Source organism: Salvelinus alpinus, chromosome 24 (genome assembly GCF_045679555.1).
Source record: "Salvelinus alpinus chromosome 24, SLU_Salpinus.1, whole genome shotgun sequence".
Taxonomy (NCBI): Eukaryota; Metazoa; Chordata; class Actinopteri; order Salmoniformes; family Salmonidae; genus Salvelinus; species Salvelinus alpinus.
The window spans coordinates 25,718,218-25,742,280 of record NC_092109.1 but is presented as its reverse complement, the minus strand read 5'-3'; the positions used below and the strand labels follow the sequence as shown (position 1 = coordinate 25,742,280).

Below are 24,063 nucleotides of genomic sequence, written 5' to 3'. Positions count from 1 at the left end.
AACGAATCCATTTGTTCGTGTCATCCGTTTCGGGAAAGTACCTGCGTAATTGCGCAACCAACTCACTCAGGTGCTTTGCTATATCACATTTGTCCGTAAGCTTTAGCTCATTTGCAAACAAAAAATCATACAATGATGGAAAGATCTGTGTGTTGTCCTTGTTAATGCAGAAAGAGAAGAGCTCCAACTTCTTAGTCATAGCCTCATTTTTGACCCGCACATTGAATATAGAATCGTAGATTCAGATCATTCAGGCAAGAAAAAACATCACCCAGACAGGCCGTGTGAGAAACTCATCATGCAAGCGGTCAGACAAGTGAGAATTATGGTCAGTAAAGAAAAGTTTAAGCTCGTCTCTCAATTAAAAAAAACTGGTCAAATACTTTGCTCCTTGATAACCAGCGCACTTCTGTATGTTGTAAAAGCGTTACATTGTTGCTGCCCATATCACTGCATAATGCAGAAAATACACGAGAGTTCAGGGGCCTTGCTTTAACAAAGTTAACCATTTTCACTGTAGTGTCCAAAACATCTTTCAAGCTGTCAGGCATCCCCTTGGCAGCAAGAGCCTCTCGGTGGATGCTGCAGTGTACCCAAGTGGCGTCGGGAGCAACTGCTTGCACGCGCGTTACTACTCCACTATGTCTCCGTCATGGCTTTTGCGCCATCAGTACAGACACCAACACATCTTGACCACCAAAGTCCATTTGATGTCACAAAGCTGTCCAGTACTTAAAAAATATCCTCTCCTGTTGTCCTGGTTTCCAGAAGAGGATGTCTTCCTTAATTGACCCCCCATAAACGTAACAGACATTTACCAGGAGCTGTGCCAGGCCCGCCACGTCTGTTGACTCATGCAGCTGTAACACACATAATTCACTGGCTTGTACGCGAAACAGTAATTGTTTCAAAACATCCTCTGCCATGTCACTGATGCGTTGTGAAACAGTGTTGTTTGATGAAGGCATTGTCTGTAGTTATTTTGGCCTTTTCCTCCAGCATTGTCCCAGCCATATCCACGGCAGCAGGAAGAATGAAGTCCTCCACAATAGTATGGGGCTTGCCTGTCCTAGCCACTCGGTAGCTCACCATATAAGACACTTCTAGACCCTTCTTATTTATGGTATTGTTGCTTTTATACATGTCTTACTACTTGAAAGTTGTCTTAATTCTCGCTCCAAAAACTCCCCTGGCTTCTTTTTCAAAATGGCATGTTTAGTTTCTAAATGTCTCCGCAGGAGTGAAGGTTTCATTGAGTTGTACTTTTGCACATTTAACACACTTGCTGAGGAAAGGCACTACTCCCAATACAAGTGAACCCCAACTCAATGTAGTTCTCATCATATTTGCGCCTCTTTGATGGTCCAACGTCCCGGTCTGTTCGGTGCTTCCCCGGGTAAGGGGGCAGTAGCTCTTCGGCTGCATCAGATTCACAACTGTCAGTGTCCATGCTAGCTGGGCTTACAACAAATGTAGAATTACTGATGCTAGCATTGGATGTGCTCGTCGAAGCAGAACAATTTGTGTTGTCGACTGAATTTATCCATTATCGAGCAAACGGAATGAGCAGCAGCTACGTTTGGCCACATACGGACCGTTAGTGGAATTCCCGCAAGAGAGTAACGATTAATGTGATCGGATGTTAATTATTTGACTAGGCTACCTGTATTTGACATTGTGTTGTTATTTCGCTGAACACTTGATGGTTTAATTTTATTTTTGGCAGTGAAACGAGGCTACTCATGCGAGAAAAAAACCTCACCCAAACGTATAGCCCAGTTGGAAAATAGAAATGGACTATTTGAACATGGGAAGAACCCCAATTCGGGAATATCTGCTCGAGGACAAGGTGACTTTTATCAACATAGTCGCCTGTATTTAGCCCCCCAAAAATGAAATGCTAATTAGCTGCTAATGTGGCTATCATAAATAACTACAAATGCCATGATGATCTGGACGAGACTGTCAAATTGAGGCAAAGGTAAGAATCTCTGGATTCATTATCTAATGTTAGCTAAATGTAGTAATTCATAAATTGGCTACATTTATTTAAATGACCAATTCTGTGAACTGTCTGGTGCAAGTTTAAAATTGACAATGCCTGTTAGCAAAGGTGTCAGCTAGAGATGACGTGTAGAAGCTTGCAGGGATTTGTAGGTTTGCATGACGTCTACTTTGATGCTAATTAAATCAAATCAAAGTTTATTTGTCACGTGCGCCGAATAGAACAGGTGTAGACCTTAGTGAAATGCTTACTAACCAACAGTGCAATTTAAAAAAAAAAGTATTAGGTGAACAATAAGTAAGTAAAGAAATAAAATCAACAGTAAAAATAAAGTGAAAAAATAACAGTAGCGAGGCTATATACAGTAGCGAGGCTATATACAGGCACCAGTTAGTCAGGCTAATTGAGGTAGTATGTACATGAATGTATAGTTAAAGTGACTATGCATATATGATAAACAGAGTAGCAGCAGCGTAAAAGAGGGGTTGGGGGGGTACACAATGCAAATAGTCCGGGTAGCCATTTGATTACATGTTCAGAGTCTTATGGCTTGGGGGTATAAATTAATTAAGAATTTTCGAATCTGAGAGTGAATAGAGACGAATATATTGCTAAAAGTCACCTTGTCCGAGAGAGACTTACATGGTTATCAAAATGTCATGCCAAGGCAAGTCTACTTGAAACACAGCTCTTACTTTAAGTGTTTCATAAATACCAATGGGAAAAATGAATGGTGGAAAAACGATTGGAACCAAAACATTGTAGAATATAATGCCTCTCATTGGAGGACCTAGACCTACACTTTGACACATGGTGGAGCATTGTACGATGTATAGTGTTTGTTTAAATCGATAAAAAACCCTTACTATAGTCCCTTACTATAGTAAAAAATAAATACCTCTTGAGATGGGAAGACATGTTTTTTATGAAGTTGAACATGTGCTCTTTATGACAGAATGAACAATTACAATTATATCACTGCCAGTTTTGGCTTTGTGGCCAAAAAAAGTATCTCCATTGACCAATACGTAAAGAGTAATATAAGAAGATGAATTTGGAAGCACTTTGGCCACCCTGTAGACTAGATGTCATACCCAAGCATTTCTGGAATATTGTCAGGCATTACATTAATTTGAGCAAAGACGCAAATGTATGTACAGTACCAGTCAGAAGTTTGGACACACCTACTCTTTCCAGGGTTTTTCTTAATTTTTACTATTTTATACATTGTAGAATAATAGTGTAGACATCAAAACTATGAAATAACACATATGGAATCATATTTTACATTTGAGATTCTTCAAAGTAGCCACCTTTTGCCTTGATGACAGCTTTGCACACTCTTGGCATTCTCTCCACCAGCATCATGAGGTAGTCACCTGGAATGCATTTCAATTAACAGGTGTGCCTTGTTAAAAGTTACATTTGTGAAATTTCTTTCCTTCTTAATGTATTTGAGCCAATCAGTTGTGTTGTGACAAGGTAGGGGTGGAATACAGAAGATAGCTCTATTTGGTAAAAGACCAAGTACATACTATTGTAAGAACAGCTCAAATAAGCAAAGAGAAACGACAGTCCATCATTACTTTAAGACATGAAGGTCAATCAATCCACAAAATGTCAAGAACTTTTAAAGTTTCTTCAAGTGCAGTCGCAAAAACCATCAAGTGCTATGATGAAACTGGCTCTCATGAGGACCGCCACAGGAAAGGAAGACCCAGAGTTAACTCTGCTGCAGAGGATAAGTTCATTAGAGTTACCAGCCACAAAAATTGCAGCCCAAATAAATGCATCACAGAGTTCAAGTAAGAGACATCTCAACATCAACTGTTCAGAGGAGACTGCGTGAATCAGGTCTTCATGGTCGATTTGCTGCAAAGAAACCACTGCTAAAGTGCCCCCAATAATAAGAATAGACTTGCTTGGGCCAAGCAACACAAGCAATGGACATTAGACCAGTGGAAATCTGTCCTTTGGTCTGATGAGTCCAAATTTGATATTTTTGGTTCCAACCGCCGTGTCTTTGTGGGACGCAGAGTAGGTGAACGGATGATCTCCGCATGTGTGATTCCCACCGTGAAGCATGAAGGAGGAGGTGTGGGGGTGCTTTTCTGGTGACATGGTCTGTGATTTATTTAGAATTCCAGGCACACTTAACCAGCATGGCTACCACAACGAGATGCCATCCCATCTGGTTTGTGTTTAGTGGGTCTATCATTTGTTTTTTAACGAGACAATGACCCAACACACCTCCAGGCTGTGTAAGGGCTATTTGACCAAGAAGGAAAGTGATGGAGTGCTGCATCAGATGACCTGGCCTCCACAAATCACCCGACCTCAACCCAACTGAGATGGTTTGGGATGAATTGGACCGCAGATTGAAGGAAAAGGAGCCAACAAGTGCTCAGCATATGTGGGAACTGCTTCAAGATTGTTGTAAAAGCATTCCAGGTGAAGCTGGTTGAGAGAATGCCAAGAGTGTGCAAAGCTGTCATAGTTATGAACTATTCACTATTAGAAAATAGTAAAAATAAAGAAAAACCCTTGAATGAGTAGGTGTGTCCAAACGTCTGACTGGTACCCCACATGCATCTCTGGAGTACATTTTAAGGCATTACATGCATTTTAGCAAAGATGCAAATGTATCTACATGTATTTGACATACATTTTACATGGAGGTTAAATATTTTGAAAAGTATATATTTTTTTCCCAAATGGGGAGGAAAAGAACATGCATAGCATTAGGAGAGAGTGTTTGGAGTAGAGGGCCATGAGAAAAAGGCCCCGTTTTTAAGGTGAATGTTGAGGGTGTTAGGTCTTACAAAGGTGCCATTTCCTTGCGGAAGGACAATGGTCTTCTCCAGGCTGCTCATCACAATCCTCCACAGCTCCTTCAGAACCCGCTTCAGAACCGTCTTCTCACACGCCGAGGCAAACAGTGTCAACCTGCATACATACACACACTCAATGAGACACCACACATCAACAAATACACAATCATGCAACATGGCACAACATACTGACAATAACACCTTTGACTTCATAGAGAAGGCCCTAAAATTTACGCCACCAAATCAGTGACCATAGCAAAGCAGGAGAGAATCAAGGGGTCCACTCACTTTGAATCCAGGAAGTCCATGAGTGGCCGCAGCATGTTGTCGGAGTCGGCCTCCACCATGTTGCGGCTGTTGGCGTTGACTGGGCCCTTGATCTGATACAACAGAGAGGCCATCTGTCTCATACAGCCATCAATATGGACCTGGAAACTACAGGAGAGAAAGGAGCCACAGAGGTTATGGGTCAGAGCCAAAATGGACTCCATATACTACAGAGGCTGTGCGCAAGAGACTACAGTACAAACATTAGGAATGAGTGAGTTGTAGAGTATGGGGAGAGTGTACATGTTTGAATCTTGGGACTGCATTGTGGGTGTGTGTACCTGTTTCCAAATGTGGTACTCAGCTCATCCAGCACATTGTTCAGCTTGACCTGAAGCTCGTTCAGGAGGTCACTAGCGTCTGTGTCCAGCTGCAGATGGACAGACAGGAAGAAAGAGAAAGGCAGACACACAGATACAGATAGACATTAAGGCAGACGCAGAGAAGACAGTCTGATAAGTATGAGTACAGCACATGTTTTACTTTACCATGTAACATGTTATATCAGCATGATTCTCACAAACCAGAGAACACACATACTGTAAAGTGTGCATATTGCAAGCCAAAGTAGAGCACACGATAATCCATCAGCAATGGAGGAAAAGTTTGCTTTTCGCCAGTAAATTAACAAGCATGGCAAGAAAAGGCATCAAACATTTTCATAGAAAGTGAAAATAGGACATATTTGACTGAAGTAGTGAGATTCCCTATAATTGCAATGCACAACATGTCACTGCTACTTCTTTTCTAGTTAATTACAGTCACTCTGATTAATTAGAGACACACTCCTGCAGAATAATCCACCTTTTTGCATGTAATAATCACCACCTTCAAAGAAATATGATTAAAGAAAATGAAGGTTTATTATGACAGCAGATTCATGATATGTCATATCCTCACATGGTCTCTCCTATCATTGCTATGCAGACGACACACAATTAATCTTCTCCTTTCCCCCTTCTGATAACCAGGTGGCGAATCGCATCTCTGCATGTCTGGCAGACATATCAGTGTGGATGACGGATCACCACCTCAAGCTGAACCTCGGCAAGACGGAGCTGCTCTTCCTCCCGGGGAAGGACTGCCCGTTCCATGATCTCGCCATCACGGTTGACAACTCCATTGTGTCCTCCTCCCAGAGTGCTAAGAACCTTGGTGTGATCCTGGACAACACCCTGTCGTTCTCAACTAACATCAAGGCGGTGACCCGTTCCTGTAGGTTCATGCTCTACAACATTCGCAGAGTACGACCCTGCCTCACACAGGAAGCGGCGCAGGTCCTAATCCAGGCACTTGTCATCTCCCGTCTGGATTACTGCAACTCGCTGTTGGCTGGGCTCCCTGCCTGTGCCATTAAACCCCTACAACTCATCCAGAACGCCGCAGCCCGTCTGGTGTTCAACCTTCCCAAGTTCTCTCACGTCACCCCGCTCCTCCGCTCTCTCCACTGGCTTCCAGTTGAAGCTCGCATCCGCTACAAGACCATGGTGCTTGCCTACGGAGCTGTGAGGGGAACGGCACCTCCGTACCTTCAGGCTCTGATCAGGCCCTACACCCAAACAAGGGCACTGCGTTCATCCACCTCTGGCCTGCTCGCCTCCCTACCTCTGAGGAAGTACAGTTCCCGCTCAGCCCAGTCAAAACTGTTCGCTGCTCTGGCACCCCAATGGTGGAACAAACTCCCTCACGACGCCAGGTCAGCGGAGTCAATCACCACCTTCCGGAGACACCTGAAACCCCACCTCTTTAAGGAATACCTAGGATAGGATAAAGTAATCCTTCTAACCCCCCCCCCCCCCTCCCCCTTAAAAGAGTTAGATGCACTATTGTAAAGTGGTTGTTCCACTGGATATCATAAGGTGACTGCACCAATTTGTAAGTCACTCTGGATAAGAGCGTCTGCTAAATGACTTAAATGTAAATGTAAAATATTGACTCAGAAGTATACACTATTAGAGGAGCCACCAGGGGTCACGTGTCCCAGATCTACAACCACAGCATCGGTCTGACAGAAACCATCTCACAGAGGCCTAAAGCAACCCCAGCCAGCCAGATGACAACATGTGGCCCATTAAGCTAATACTCCAATAAGCCAGCTGATACATGGACTGCCAGGGACTAGACTACATGTCTAGGGTGTAGACCAGGGTACAGTATAGGACAGCTGTGGGGGAGACTACTTAATGAGTTCTGCACCAGTGGATACAAGGAAGGCTTACAGGGGCTATAGGGAGAGACTGAGTATGTGTTCATGAGCATCCTGTGCGTGTGTATACTGCTGAGTAAGTGACTGTTAGTGACTGTGATGCACGTGTGTTAGTGTGGATCGCCACTCACTGAGGATGTCACATCCTCACTACACTCACCTTAGCCTGAAAAGAAAGAGAAGGCTATCAGAGAGTGGTAGGGGAAAAAAAGATATGGCAACATGTATTGCCATCTCGTATGAAGAGATAGCATTGAGTAAAAACAACCCACACTGCTAGCAATATATGGCAAATACCTGAAGAGCAAGTAAATCTTTTGACCAATGAACCATTTAAGTCATTTAGCATTTAGCAGACCAGTGTCATTTTTGTGAGCAGCATAGCTACCCCTCCACTACACAACGCAGGGAGAAAGACACACTCTAACCCACCTTTCCTCTTGTGGTGCATCAATCTTTGAGAGGAAGAGAAATGAAGGGGGAAAAGCCTGTCAAATGTGTCTGTGGTGCTGCAATAACTATGGATAGCAACAAACCTACAGGTAACTGCCAAAATAAAGGAAACACCAACATAAAGTGTTTTAATAGGGCGTTGGGCCACCACGAGCCAGAACAGCTTCAATGTGCCTTGGCATAGATTCTACAAGTATATTGGAAGGAAGCGACACCATTCTTTCGTGAGAAATTCCATGATTTGGTGTTTTGTTAATGGTGGTTGAAAACACTATCTCAGGAGCCTCTTCAGAAACCCCCATAAGTGTTCAATTGGGTTGAGATCTGGTGACTGAGACAGCCATGGCATATGGTTTACATGGTTTTCATGTTCTTCAAACAATTCAGTGACCACTCGCACCCTGTGGATTGTAATCCTGGAAGAGACCACTCCCATCAGGATAGAAATTACTCACCATAGGTTGAAGATGATCACTCAGAATGGCTTTTATCTTGCCATAAGGGGTTGAGTGGACCTAAACCATGCCAGGAAATGCACCCCATACCATAACAGAGCTGCTAGAACCCTCATTTACACAAGTGTTTCCTTTAATTTGGCAGTTACCTATATGTCCTAACATGTAGAGATGATCTAGCACTACAGATATCTCTCTACCTGTAACGCAAACTAACTTAACCAAAAAACACATTTATAAAAAGGGTCAAGTAAAGTAAAAGCGGTAAAGTAAACCTTTGCATACATACTGTGAAAGTACATACTGTATGTATGGAACATTTGTTTGTAATGAACCCACCTTCTCTTTGTCAGTCTATTGAAAACAACATTTAAAAAATAAGTAAATTGATTGCACAGTAGTAGAAGAGGAGAAGAAAGTAGGAGAAAGAGTTGGAGTGAGACAGAAAACAAAACATTCTGTGAACCTCCAACTTAGCCAGAGGCAGAACGGTTGATCTCACCCTCAGTGAAATGATTGACACACTGGGAACTGGTTTACAAGTTACAGCAGTCGACTATGTCAACAATGATGGTACAGTATCATTTTCTGTATTTATGGAAAGGGGATCATCGTCAGTTTTCTACTTGAGGTTCAAAAATGATATATATCTATCTCCATGTACAGAATGTCCATACATGCACATATATAATGTCCTCGTCTTACACCCACGTACCGCCATGCCATCATTTTAACCATGTTGCCTTGGGGGAGGAAAAGAAGAGGGGAAAGTTCCCAAGTTTATTTTATTCCTAATAAGTGAGGAAAGTCAGTGCCACAGTTTGAAGGTCAGAATGACTATAATGAATACCTGTGTGAAGGCTTTCCAGGATACAGATTAAGAGAAAGATGTGTACAGTAGAATAGCCATTTACGACCATACCTTGATATGGCACAGTTGTAATGATACTGCAGTTTGAGTATTTCTGACAAAAACGACAAAAAAGTTTACTCCAACAGTGTGTCTCGTCTTTGTGTGCTTAATTTGTCTTGACAGGCAGATGAGTGCGTGACAGCGTGTACTGTGAACTCTTCCTCTTCTCTGTGATAACTCACTTCCTAATCAATTCCTCCCACAAACATCCCATATCTGTCTCCTCCCCTACCGGAGCCCGGACAAGACCGCCTTTTAAGTTCAACTCCTCACAGCACGAAACTGAGCTTTGACACAAAGAACACCTCGGCATCACACAACCCCATAGCTGTGCTTCTTCGGGAAAAAACACAGAGCTCAGATTAAAATTCCACTCTTTGTATTCATTAGAATGTAACAGTGATTGACTTACATTACAAAACCCCAACCACAAGCCATATGCCATTCATCAGCAGTGAATACACAAACAATTCTGGACACTAGTTCCCAACATGCATCTTACACTTTTACAGCCCTAATCACTGAAATTGGTCCTCGGTGTGCAGAAGTTCTTTCCATTACACTGTAAAAGACTAAATATTCACCGCAGGGAGCCATCATCAGAGAAAGCTAATTGAGTTGTCTATGGTTTCACTATGGGCATTTCTAAAGGCTCAATAGAGGGTGAAACATAAAATTAGGAATTCGAGTAATTTAATAGGATCTCTATGGGGTTAACTTTATTCCACGGACTCCATGTTCAGTCTTCTAATGATAACATAAACCAACCAGAGTCTTTCTATCCACATAATCAGTTATGACCTGCTGGTCATGGGGGAGTTGAGTTACATGCTCTATCTACAACACCACTTTGGTAACAATCAAACTGCACCCAATCAAAAGGGAATGCACAACCACCTTCTCTTCCTCCTCTTCCTCATTATCCTCCTGCTTGTCAATATTTAGCAGTGAAGGAAACATCTATTTACACTCAACTTCTCAGACTTTTGTGCTACAATTCAATCATGGGTGTGTAAACCAAAACTATGGGATTACTAAGACAAACTACTTTACTCAACATCCAATAACTCAGTTACTACTCAGTAAGAATGGGACAATAATTCAGAATGAAGCCGGTCCTCTTCATACTTAACATACAGTACCGGTCAAAAATTTGGACACACCTACTCATTCAAGGGCTTTTCTTTACTTTCAATATTTTCTACATTGTAGAATAATAGTGAAAACATCAAAACTATGAAACAACACATATGGAATCATGTAGAACCAAAAAAAAGTGTTAAACAAATCAAAATATTTTTTATATTTGAGATTCTTCAAAGTAGCCACCCTTTGCCTTGATGACAGCTTTGCACATTCTTGGCATCCTCTCAACCAGCTTCATGAGGTAGTCACCTGGAATGTATTTCAATTAACAGGTGTGCCTTGTTAAAAGTTACATTTGTGGAATTTCTTTCCTTCCTAATGCATTTGAGCCAATCAGTTGTGTTGTGACAAGGTAGGGGTGGTATACAGAAGATAGCCCTATTTGGTAAAAGACAACATCCATATTATGGCAAGAACAGCTCAAATAAGCAAAGAGAAATGACAGTCCATCATTACTTTAAGACATGAAGGTCAGTCTAGAACTTTCTTCAAGTGAGTCTAGAAAGTTTCTTCAAGTGCAATCTCAAAAACCATCAAGCGCTATGATGAGTACCGCCACAGGAAAGGAAGACCCAGAGTTAACTCTACTGCAGAGGATAAGTTCATTAGAGTTACCAGCCACAAAAATTGCAGCCCAAATAAATGCTTCAGAGTTCAAGTAACAGACACATATCAACATTAACTGTTCAGAGGAGACTGCGTGAATCAGGCCTTCATGGTCAAATTGCTGCAAAGAAACCACTACTATAAAGGACACCAATAATAAGAAGAGACTTGCTTGGGCCCAAAAACACAAGCAATGGATATTAGACAAGTGGAATTCTGTCCTTTGGTCTGATGAGTCCAAATTTGAGATTTTTGCTTCCAACCGCTGTGTCTTTGTGAGACGCAGAGTAGGTAAACTGATGATCTCCGTATGTGTGGTTCCCACCGTGAAGCATGGAGGAGGAGGGGTGATAGTGTGCTTTGCTGGTGACACTGTCTGTGATTTATTTAGAATTCAAGTCACACTTAACCAGCATGGCTACCACAGCATTCTGTGGGACTATAATTCGTTTTTCAACAGGACAATGACCCAGCACACCTCCAGGCTGTGTAAGGGCTATTTGACCAAGAAGGAGAGTGATGGAGTGATGCATCAGATGACCTGGCCTCCACAATCACCCGATCTCAACCCAATTGACATGGTTTGAGATGAGTTGGACTGCAGAGTGAAGGAAAAGGAGCCAACAAGTGCTCAGCATATGTGGGAACTCCTTCAAGACTGTTGTAAAAGCATTCCAGGTGAAGCTGGTTGAGAGAATGCCATAGTTTATTTAATAGTTTTCTACAATGTAGAAAATCGTAAAAATAAAGAAAAACCCTTGAATGAGTAGGTGTGTCCAAACTTTTGACTGGCACTGTACATATAACTACATTGTGCTCTTAAGTACGGATGCTAAACATAGGGAAGGTCATGAAAACCTATAGACCGTACATAGCTTTTTGCCCTCTAGGAAGTTGATGTAGGGAAATAATATAATCACCAAGGGCATATATTAATGTAACAGTCTAGTCTACACAATAAGAAGTTGCTTATATACAGTACAGTATGCTATTTATCTAATGCTCTATTCTTCATGACAGGATCACATCAACGATACTCTAAATCAGCGATTCTCAACTGCTGAGTTGCAGTTGAGAAAAGTTTGTTGAAATGATGAACTTACATTTTAAAAAACTTGATCTCTAAAAATAAATCTTCAATCTTGACAATATTTTCAATATAGAGCTATTTAGCGGATTTGGTTGATTTTGTGGCCTCAAATCAGTGAGCTTAACATTCTTCATCAAGAATATGGGAAAAATTTACTTATTGACAATATTACTGCTACATTTACTATCAAATTTGCATTGCAAATATTGGGTTGCGACAGACAACCTGGTTCAATTTAGGTCCTGAGGCAAAATCAGTTGAGAACCGCTGCTCTAAATCATGTGGGCCATCTCCATACCATTTCTTCTTTGTTTGCTAACTGGTACAGAAAGACACAAATACCATGTTCATGATCTTGTCTATGAAGAGCAGTTTCAACATCATTGAACCATATGTTCACAACTAAGCACATAACAAACAATTGAGATTCTCTATTTCTCTAGGTGTGATGCCAGAGTAGCACATCATTCACTCCTTTAAATCCAAACCTGCTCACACCAAAGTCTGCTCAACTAGCTGCATGAGCCCAGAGACACACTGCACCTGTAGTCTTCTCCAGCAGGTTCCTGGTGGTCCGTAGCACAGTGAGGAAGGACACTGTTCATCCCTACCCGCCACCCCAGCTCTATCTTACCCATCTGTGGAAGAAGCCATTTGTTATTATCTCTTCCTATACATAGTATTGCTGCTTACCTGTTTGGCACCCATGGACTCAAACATCTTCTCCAGCTGGATACGCAACTGCTGCACATTATTCATCAGTACACACGTCTATACAGGGGGAGAGAGAGGTACAGAGACCCGTTTAAAACTCTGCAAAAAAAACCACCAAGGATATGTCGTGTAAGGCAGGATATGAAGACTTACAATCTTCTCTTTGTCAGAGTAGGAGGGGAAGCTCTTGGTCAGAATGGCACTATACTGCAGAAGAACTTTGGCAATAGTCTGTGGGGAGGAAAACAAGTAATTAAAGTGTCCAACTAAATATGGGTGACGTTTCAGTGTCCTTGGAAATATATCTCATCAAACCACTAAATGACCGTCCTCCTTTTCTGTGAATGCGAAGTGGTCTTTTTACACAGGCTAGAGGCTAGTGTGGTCATTCTGTAAAGTTAAAGTAAGGGTATGAATGTGAGGTTACTGCCAAAAGGCCTCTGAAAGTATGAATGTATTCCCTGGATGTATTCTTTGTGATGCAGAACCACAGTCTCTCTATAAGCTTTGCCAGACCAGGCTAGCCCCAGGTCAGACTAGCCCCAGGGATCTTGCCCCAGGCCAGGCTAGCCCCAGGGATCTAGCCCCAGGCCAGGCTAGCCCCAGGGATCTAGCCCCAGGCCAGGCTAGCCCCAGGGATCTAGCCCCAGGTCAGGCTAGCCCCAGGGATCTAGCCCCAGGTCAGACTAGCCCCAGGGATCTAGCCCCAGGTCAGACTAACCCCAGCCCCAGGGAGGAGAGAGGGTACATTAAAGGATGTTGTCCCATTAGTCATTTTGATTTAATGAGAACATATCATATCCAATTCCTTTTAGACAAATGTGAAAGTCCCCCAGACAATGCTCCGGCTACTTTTATTGAAATGTGATTTACTGGGGCTCATATCTGTAATAAGCGTATACTACTCTCAAATAAGAAAAGCAATGGTAAGGATTTCTCTGAAGGGCACAGTTGGCTGTTTTCAGACGAAGAAAATGCTCTGGGCGGTCATGAATCACTTTAATAAGATTTGGGGATGTTTCAAAGGTTTGAGCCAGTGTTGTAGTACTTGAGACCGGTCTCAGTCCCAAGACCACATATTGAGTGTCTGGGTGTGGGACACATTTTTATTCAGTCTTGACTCGGCCTCGGACAGTGAGGACTCGTCATTTCTTCCTTAGACCAGCCAAGACCAGCGGAGTAAAAAACTCAACTATCAGCTTCCATTCAGCCAGGCCAAAGATATACACAAATTTCATGAAACATACAGTGCATTTTGAAAGTATTCAGACCCCATGACTTTTCCCACATTATGTTAAGTTACAGCCTCATTCTAAAATTGATTAAATATTTTTCAATCTACACACAACACCCCATAATGACAAAGCAAAAACAGGTTTAGACATTTTTGCAAATGTATAAAAAATTAAAAAACAGAAATACCTTATTTCCGTAATTATTCAGACCCTTTACTCAGTACTTTGTTGAAGCACCAACACTCCCTACCGAGTTCCAAACTGCCTCTGGAAACAACGTCAGCACAAGAACTGTTTGTTGGGAGCTTCATGAAATGGGTTTCCATGGCCAAGCAGCACACAAGCCTAAGATCACCATGCGCAATGCCAAGCGTCGGCTGGAGTGGTGTAAAGCTCGCCACCATTGGACTCTGGAGCAGTGGAAACGCGTTCTCTGGAGTGATGAATCACGTTTCACCATCTGACAGTCCAACGGATGAAACTTGGTTTGGTGGATGCCAGGAAAACACTACCTGCCCCAATGTATAGTGCCATCTGTAAAGTTTGGTGGAGGAAGAATAATGGTCTGGGGCTGTTTTTCGTGGTTCGGGCTAGGCCCCTCAGTTCCAGTGAAGAGAAATCTTTATGCTACAGCATACAATGACATTCTAGACGATTCTGTGCTTCCAACTTTGTGGCAACAGTTTGGAGAAGGCCCTTTCCTGCTTCAGCATGACAATACCCTGTGCATAAAGCAAGGTCCACACAGAAATAGTTTTTTGAGATCGGTGTAGAAGCCCTGACCTCAACCCCATCTAACACCTTTGGGATGAATTGGAACGCTGACTGAGTCAGGCCTAATCGCCCAACATCAGTGCCCGACCTCACTAATGCTCTTGTGGCTAAATGGAAGCAAGTCCCTGCAGCAATGTTCCAACATCTAGTGGAAATCTTTCCCAAAAGAGTGGAGGCTGTTATCGCAGCAAAGGGGGAACCAACTTCATATTAATGCCCATGATGTTCGACATGCCCATGATGTTCGACAAGTGTCCACATACTTATGGTCATATAGTGCAAGTTATTTTGAAAGAGTTAGCATGCGAGCTGCAATAAAAAAAAAACCGCAGTTCCACTCACCAGATGATCATTTGAAACTTAACTTCTTGTTGAAAGTTCTTCTTGAAAAGGGAGACGCTAACAAATTAACAACATTCTCTTTGATAACACCTGCTGTAGCCGCTGCACACTAGCCGACAACAAAAGCTAGCTAGCTAGACCGTGGGAAAATTAAGTCCCAATGGCTGACTTAGCTAGCTAGATTTCTCTCCCCAGAGACCACCATAGACAAATCCTGATTGGAACTTTTTTTCTCTTTAGTTTTAACCCTTTCCTTTCTAACAAAAACTGATGAGCTTAAATCAAAACATCATTGAAAATAATAATATAATAATAATTATTGTTGTAATTTTATAAATCCTTAGCCTTTCTCTGAAAGCGTAGAAGGCCACACTATATTTCGGTTAGTAGTCATTTGTAGAGTAGCTCTATTTTCCTTCAGCATGCATTTATTCTGAATGCCTAAATAATCCATATGTTGTTTGAAATCTGAACACAGAAATACTGGACATTTTGTTATGGTGACGATTTCACAGAATTACAGTCATGGTCTTGAAATGGACTAAAATGTTCTGGTCTTGGTCTTGAAATCGTTCTCGCTTTAGGTGGTCTCGAACACAACACTAGCTTGAGCAAATGCCAAACTTTGCCTCCCATTGTTTGAAAAACATTTCAAGCCAAAACTCCAAATCAAGCATGACTCAGGACGAGGCTCCCTAACATGAATCTCACAGAGGGTGGAGATATGAGAGAGCAATCTATCCCTCCAGGCATTGGTCTACATTACACACAGTTCTGACTTGTAGGTAGGTACGATGCGGAGGATAAGGTTACCTTGGCGAATCGTCGGCTGTAGTGAGCCATGACCTTGGGGTCAGGACAGTCCAGTTTCTTGATGATCTCAAAGCTCTGGTTGAGCTGGGTGAAGACGTCCACCACCGAGCAGGAGAAAAGAGCATGCTCAGATGTCTGCTGGAACTGTGAGGAGAAGGGGACGGAGACAAATGTAACTATATAGTTTATAGTGAATGACTGACAAAGATGTAAGGGTTAATCAACGAGGGGCTACGCGTTTTATCGAAAATAATGAACAATGTGGAAGGTGTGTTTCATGACACCTTCCACAGTGGAAGGAGTGGAACTGACCTTGCACGGAGTTGCATTATTTTCCAGAGAACGCATAGAGCCCCGAGTTGATTTGCCACTAGAAATGTGTTCATTTGCTGGTAGAAATTAGTTCAACATCCACTGAAGTAGTCAGAAAGTTTACTAGATAGCTACAGTAGTTGCATTGGTAACCAAACAGTTCAAATAGTTTAGCTAACCAAACCATCAGTACTAGCTTGCTATTATGAAAATCGAATTCAACAATGCCAATAAATGTTTTTAATTCCACTTTTGCTTTCAAAAGCAGCTCAAACAAAGCATGTAAGAATGAACTAATAGCCATTGAATTCTACCATGTTGATATACCATGCGCTATAGGGAATTATAAACTGGGTGGTTCGAGCACTGAATGCTGATTGGCTGACAACCGTGGTAAATAAGACTTCGCGATGCGTCATGCCTAAGAACAGCCCTTAGCCATGGTATATTGGCCATATACTACACACCCCTCGTGCCTTGTTGCTTAATTATAAACTGGGTCTTCGAGCCCTGAATGCTGATTGGCTGAAAGTCGTGGTATATCAGACCGTATACCACGGGTATGTCAAAACATGTATTTTTACTGTTCTAATTACATTGGTAACTAGTTTATAATAGCAATAAGGCACCTCAGGGTTTGTGGTATATGGCTGAGGACTGTTTCCAGGCACTTCGTGTTGCATTGTGCCGAAGAACAGCCCTGGGTCGTGGTATATAGGCCATATACCACATCCCCTTGTGCCTTATTGCTTAAATAACTACTACCAGAAACTCACGCCATCTTTCTTGTCTCTCTCCAAAGCTCCATGCATGAACTCCATGGAAACGTACTCATTCTCATCCAGCCACTGCAGCACAAACTGTAAGAACCACCTGAAAGAATGAAGTAAGGGTTAAAATAGGGTGAACCTATTTTTAGAAATTTCTGTTAAGTTTAGAAAAGTAATGGTTAACTCACGATGGATAGTCGGGGACAACCCTATTGAAGTTTGGCAGGTCCTTCACATACTCGTTGTACAGCCACTTGACCTTGAAGTGCAGGTTCATGTAGTCAGCACTCTTACACAGCCGGTGTTTCTCATGCTCTGTGGCAACAAACACACCAGTGGGAGTTCGTGTCTCTCTAAGTGTGTGTGTGTGTGTGTTTGCGCATGTCTGAGTGTGTACAAGCGTGCATAAATATGCACCCATGTACAGTGCCTTCAGAAAGTATTCACACTCCTTGACTTTTTCAAAATGTTGTTGTGTTATAGCCTCAATTTTAAATGGATGAAATTGAGATTTAGTTTCACTGGCCTACACACAATATCCAATAATGTCAATGTGGAATTATGCTATTACACATTTCTACAAATTAATAAAAAATGAAAGGCTGAAATGTCTTGAGTCAATAAGTACTCAATCCCTTTGTTATGGCAAGCCTAAATAAGTTCAGGAGTAAAAATGTGCTTAACAAATCACATAAAAAGTTGCATGGACTCACTCTGTGTGCAATAATAGTGTTTAACATGATTTTTGAATGACAACCCCATCTCTGTACCCCACACATACAATTATCTGTATGAAATTCACTGCTCGACTGAGGAACCAAACACAGATTCAACCACAAAGACCAGGGAAGTGTTCCAATGCCTCGCAAAGGGCACCTATTGGTAGATGGGTAAAAAAAAAGCAGACACTGAATATCCCTTTGAGCATGGTGAAGTTATTCATTACACTTTGGATGGTGTATCAATACACCCAGTCACTACAAAGATACAGGTATTCTTCCTAACTCAGCTGCCGGAGAGGAAGGAAATCGCTCAGGGATTTCACCATGAGGCCAATGGTGACTTTAAAACAGTAACAGAGTTGAATGGCTGTGATAAGAGAAAACTGAGGAATGCTCAACAACATCGTAGTTACTCCACAACACTAACCTAAATGACAGAGTGAAAAGGATGCATCCTGTTTGCAATCAGGCACTAAAGTAAAACTGCAAAACAATATGCAAAGAAATGAACTTTATGTATACAAATACAAAGTGTTATATTTGTGGCAAATCCAATACATCACAGAGTACAACTTCATATTTTCAAGCATGGTGGTGGCTGCATCATGTTATGGGTATGCTTGTTATCTGCAAGGACTAGGGAGTTTTCTTTTATAAGAAGTAACAGAATAGAGCTAAGCACATTCAAAATCCTAGAGGAAAACCTGGTTCAGTCTTCTTTGCAACAGACACTGGGGGACAAATTCTCCTTTCAGCAGGACAATAACCTAAAACAAAAGGTCTAATATACACTGGAGTTGCTTACCAAGACGACCTTGAATGTTCCTGAGTGGCCTAGTTACAGTTATAACTTGGCATAAATCGACTTGAAAATCGATGGGAAGACCTGAAAATGGCTGTCTACCAATGATCAACAACCAACTTGACAGAGCTTGAAGAATTTTTAAAAGAATTATATGCAGATATTGTACGGTCCAGGTGAGCAAAGCTCTTAGAGACTTACCCAGAAAGACACAGCTGTAATCGCTGAGAGATCTGTCATTGAGAGAGTGTGAACATTTTCATGTGGACAGAGGGAAGTGGAGATACTACTTAGAGATCTACAGTCCACCTGTGGGGAGAGGAGTTATAGAGAGGTCCTGGAAGACATAAGCAGCTTTCACACCCAGCACATATCACTCTCTTGCTCTGCACCGCATGGGGCTCTACTGTATCACACATCCCCAGAACTCCTCCATCCTCCCCTGGGATACAGCTCTCTTTATCCCTCACACCCTCATTACTCTCTCCATACTCAGCTTCAGTGTAGCTTGCTCCCTGTTCTTCTCTAAGCATTAAACATTATTCTCTAACCTCAGCAATGAAATGAGAGAACAGGCGGAAAATGTAAAACATAGTCAGGAACTCTCAGCCACAGTGAAAAAAGTGGAGGAGATTCATCAACACTGAGGACAATTGAATTAAATAAAAGTCTGTCTTTATCACTAAAAGTAGAACCTAGGTAGATTTAATTTTTTTTTTTATTGAATTGTACTCCAAGTGTTGCTGAATTTCCTCTCTTCAGTTTGCTCCTCAATTCATGCATCTTGGTTGGAAAGTGAGGTAGCGGCAGTGATCCCTTCTCTTTACCACAGTGAAAGAAACCTAGAGAATTAACTTTGCATCTCCATTGGAAATGACAGTTTTCCCTGGAAAAACAGATCTAACTGTCGGGATTATGGGGTTCTGGGAGGAGAACAGGACAGGGGGAGTGATGGGGTGGGGTTTATGCTCTTACCAGCATAAAACATCTGCCCAAAGACAGTGGAATTCAGATGTGGCTAGAATACAGAAAAATGAGCACGGACGAAGGAAGGAAATGAAAGAAGAACAAGGCAACACAAATAGAAACAAATATAGCAAGATGGAAGTGAAAAGATGGAGACGATAGAATGGAGATGAGCCATACAGAACTGATGAATACAAATGGCTTGCCAGACTATGAATAAAGCCAATAGAATTAACGATCAATGGAAATAGTGTTTTTTCTGTAATTGGGAATTATTTATCAGTAGGTCAGAGACATGGGAGGAATTTGTCTATACGGTGAGCCTGAAATAGGATACTCAATATTTGGCCATTGGCCCAGCTGTACTGCAAGGACTTCTAATTGGTCACCACAGGCTAGGGCAGGGTTATAAAACTAGATCCTGTCCCTTTGTTCTGGGGAGATAATCACAGGAAAGAACCACAGGAGAGAGTCTCAGGAGAGCATCAATGAGGACAGGGGAGAATGATCATCTACTTCCAAGCATGATTTGTCCTATTTGAATAAACCTATTTTCCGCACCCTGATTTGCTTTGGAGTCTGTGTTTTTAAAGACTAACATCAACTGCTAACTGCACATTTTTGGTCAGATTCACACAGTAGTGCTGTGGTAGAAGTCAAATTATAATCAACACTAAAATACATGATTACTAATGGCTAAGAGAAAACTGTCACCTACTGTAGCATAGCATAATAAGAGGATCTACTCTATCGTCTCACTAGTCAGTCTTACCCTGAAGCCACTGGTAATGATCAACATTATCCATTACTGAAAGACAGACAAAGAAGAAAAGACAGACAAGGCTAAGACAGAGAAAGAGCCACAGACAGCGGGTGGAGCCGGCAGAGACTGGGGAGATGTATTTTCCTTTTACTGTTGCTTAGGGTCTACAGTACAATCCACAGGTATCCTCTTGGGCTCATTCTTTCACCATATAGCTACAACATACGCAAACACACCCAGACAAAGGGCCCAGGTAGGGCCAAGTAAGTCTAGGATATAGTAGCAGTGGTTTAAGACCTTGACCCCAAAATGACCCAGATAGGGGACATGTCTGCATGGCTCCTGAGAGGGAATCTGTGGAGACTCACCCTCCATGGCATACTTCATGTCCTGGGAGAACAGCATCCACATGACCTCAGCACACACCTTCCCCACATTCAGCTCCTGAGGGAACCTGGAGGAGAAATGGCACAGAGCAGCATTAGATACTGGAAATAGAACATTAAAACAGAAATCATTAGTACATTAGTTAAGTAATACTAATTTAATACTAACTGGCTGAGGACGGGTGTGTAGGAGTTCCTGTCCTCCTCTACGATGGAGACGATGAGGGTGATCAGTTTGGGCCAGAAGTCCAGGTTCTTGATGCTGGGGCCCTGCTCCTCCAGGGGAAGATCCTCTTTGTGCTGGACAAGAAAACAACCACACAGTCAAACTAACACAGCTTGTTCTGGGCCAGAACACAACCATAACCACACTCCCAGTCAGACAAAACACTGCATGAAACACAACACCGCTGGATTAAAGCAATATCCCTTGTCATATGAACAACCTGCATTAAGTCCGTTAGTGTATTTGTATTTATTAAGGATCCCCATTAGCTGCTGCCAAGACAGCAGCTACTCTTCCTGAGGTCCAGCAACATTAAGACAGTTATATAAAACTTAAAATATTACATTTCTTTACATTTCATAACACTTTCACAACATATTAAGTGTGTGCACTCAGGCCACTATTCACATATCCACAATACAAAATCCATGTGTACGTGTGTGTAGAGTGCATGTCTTATCATGTGTATGTGCCTGTGTGTGTGTGTGTGTGTCACTTCACAGTCCCGCTGTTCCATGGTGTATTTCTATCATTATTATTTAAAATTCTGATTCTACTTCTTGCATCAGTTACTTGATGTGGAATAGAGTTCCATGTAGCCATGGCTTTATGTAGTACTGTGCGCCTCCCATAGTCTGTTCTGGACTTCGGGATTGTGAAGAGACCTTTGGTGGCATGTCTTGTGGGGTATGCATGGGTGTCCTCACTTTGAACCATGCATATTACTAATGTTAGCTCTCTGTGTACAGTTGAAGTGGGAAGTTTACATACACTTAGGTTGGAGTCATTAAAACTCGTCTTTCAAATCACTCCACAAATTTCTTGTCAACAAACTATAGGTTTTGGCAAGTCGGTTAGGACATCTACTTGACAAGTAATTTTTCCAACAATTGTTTACAGACAGATTATTTCACTTATTATTCACAGTGTCACAATTCCAGTTGTTCAGAAGTTTACATACACTAAGTTGACTGTGCCTATAAACAGCCTGGAAAATTCCAGAAAATGATGTCATGGCTTTAGAAGCTTCCGATAGGCTAATTGACATAATTTGAGTCAATTGAAGATGCATTTCAAGGCCTACAATCAAACTCAGTGCCTCTTTGCTTGACATCATGAGAAAATCAAAAGAAATCAGCCAAGCCCTCAATATTTTTTTTTTGTAGATCTCCACAAGTCTGGTTCATCCTTGTGAGCAATTTCCAAACGCCTGAAGGTACCACGTTCATCTGTACAAACAATAGTACGCAAGTATAAACATCATGGGACCACGCAGCCGTCATACCGCTCAGGAAGGAGATGCGTTCCGTCTCCTAGAGATGAACGTACTTTGGTGCGAAAAGTGCAAATCAATCCCAGAACAGCAAAGGACCTTGTGAAGATGCTGGAGGAAACAGGTACAAAAGTATCTAATATCCACAGTAAAACGAGTCCTATATCGACATAACCTGAAAGGCTGCTCAGCAAGGAAGAAGCCACTGCTCCAAAACCGCCATAAAAAAGCCAGACTACAGTTTGCAACTGCACATGGGGACAAAGATCGTACTTTTTGGAGAAATGTCCTCTGGTCTGATGAAACAAAAATAGAACTGTTTGGCCATAATGACCATCGTTATGTTTGGAGGAAAAAGATGGAGGCTTGCAAGCCGAAGAACACCATCCCAACCGTGAAGCACGGGGGTGGCAGCATCATGTTGTTTTGCTGCAGGAGGGACTGGTGGCAAAATGGCTTAAGGACAGCAAAGTAGGTATTAGAGTGGTATTGGAGTGGCCATCACAAAGCCCTGACCTCGATCCTATTGAAAATTTATGTGCAGAACCGAAAAAGCGTGTGCGAGCAAGGAGGCCTAGAAACCTGACTCCATTACACCAGCTCTGTCAGGAGGAATGGGCCAAAATTCACCCAACTTAATGTGGGAAGCTTGTGGAAGGCTACCCGAAATGTTTGACCTAAGTTAAACAATTTAAAGGGAATGCTACCAAATACTAATTGAGTGTATGTAAACTTCTGACCCACTGGGAATGTGAAGAAAGAAATTAAAGCTGAAATAAATCACTCTCTCTACTAATATTCTGACATTTCACATTCTTAAAATAAAGTGGTGATTCTAACTGACCTAAGACAGCGAATTTTTACTAGGATTAAATGTCAGGAATTGTGAAAAACTGAATTTAAATGAATTTGGCTAAGGTGCATGTAAAATTCCGACTTCAACTGTACATTTAAGGGCCAGCCGTGCTCTTTGTGGCACCTGACCACACGACTGAACAGTGGTCCAGGTGCGACAATACTAGGACCTGTAGCACCTTCCTTGATGATAGTGTTGTTAAAAAGGCAGAGCAATGCTTTATTATGGACAGACTTCTCCCCATCTTAGCTACTGTTTTATCATTATGTTTTGACCATGACAGTTGACTATCACCTCAACTTGCTCAATTTCCACATTATGTATTACAATATTTAGTTGAGGTTTAGGGTTAAGGGAATGATTTGTCCCAAATACAATGCTTTTCATTTTTGAAATATTTAGAACTAACTTATTCCTTGCCAACCATTCTGAAACTAACTGCAGCTCTTTGTCAAGTGTTGCAGTGATTTCACTCGCTGTAGTAGCTGACGTGTATAGTGTTGAGTCATTCGCATACTCAAAGCCAGTGGCATGTCATGAGTAAAGACTGAAAAAAGTAAGGGGCCTAGACCGTTGCCCTGGGGAATTCCTGATTCTCCCTGGATTATGTTGGAGAGGTTTCCATTAAAGAACACCCTCTGTGTTCTGTTAGACAAGTAACTCTTTATCCACATTATAGCAGGGGGTGTAAAGCCATAACACATATGTTTTTCCATCAGCAGACTATGATCGATAATGTCAAAAGCCACACTGAAATCCAACAAAACAGCATCTTTTATAATACATTTCTCTCAGCCAATCATCAGTAATTTGTGTAAGTGCTGTGCTTGTTGAATGTCCTTCAATTCCTCAACAATCCACAGGGATTTAACAGTGTTTACAGTCACCTTCTTAATGCATGCATGCTTATTAGTAACTGGAATAAGACATTTTATACATTTGTCAAATGCAGCATCTGGCTGCTCCTCCTTACACACCACAGACCAACAAATATTACAATATAGGAATCACTACAAAACATATTGTATGACCTCTTATACACTATATTTGGCCCAGCATTTGGAATTTTTGTTTTCC

General features: G+C 41.9%; 1 protein-coding gene across 2 annotated transcripts in view; it reads right to left on the bottom strand.

Annotated features, from left to right (window-relative positions):
• LOC139552391 (protein unc-13 homolog B-like) overlaps positions 1-24,063 on the bottom strand; it is a 118,340-nt gene that overhangs the window by 7,334 nt on the left and 86,943 nt on the right. For both annotated transcript variants that reach the window (XM_071364106.1, XM_071364107.1), the window contains exons 24-33: positions 20,801-20,931; positions 20,614-20,699; positions 17,181-17,307; positions 16,999-17,095; positions 15,911-16,054; positions 12,900-12,977; positions 12,726-12,803; positions 5,445-5,533; positions 5,125-5,271; positions 4,828-4,951 (exon numbers count right to left, since the gene is read on the bottom strand). In XM_071364106.1, coding sequence (XP_071220207.1) covers positions 4,828-4,951; positions 5,125-5,271; positions 5,445-5,533; positions 12,726-12,803; positions 12,900-12,977; positions 15,911-16,054; positions 16,999-17,095; positions 17,181-17,307; positions 20,614-20,699; positions 20,801-20,931 — 1,101 coding nt within the window. The remainder of the gene's footprint in view (positions 1-4,827; positions 4,952-5,124; positions 5,272-5,444; positions 5,534-12,725; positions 12,804-12,899; positions 12,978-15,910; positions 16,055-16,998; positions 17,096-17,180; positions 17,308-20,613; positions 20,700-20,800; positions 20,932-24,063) is intronic.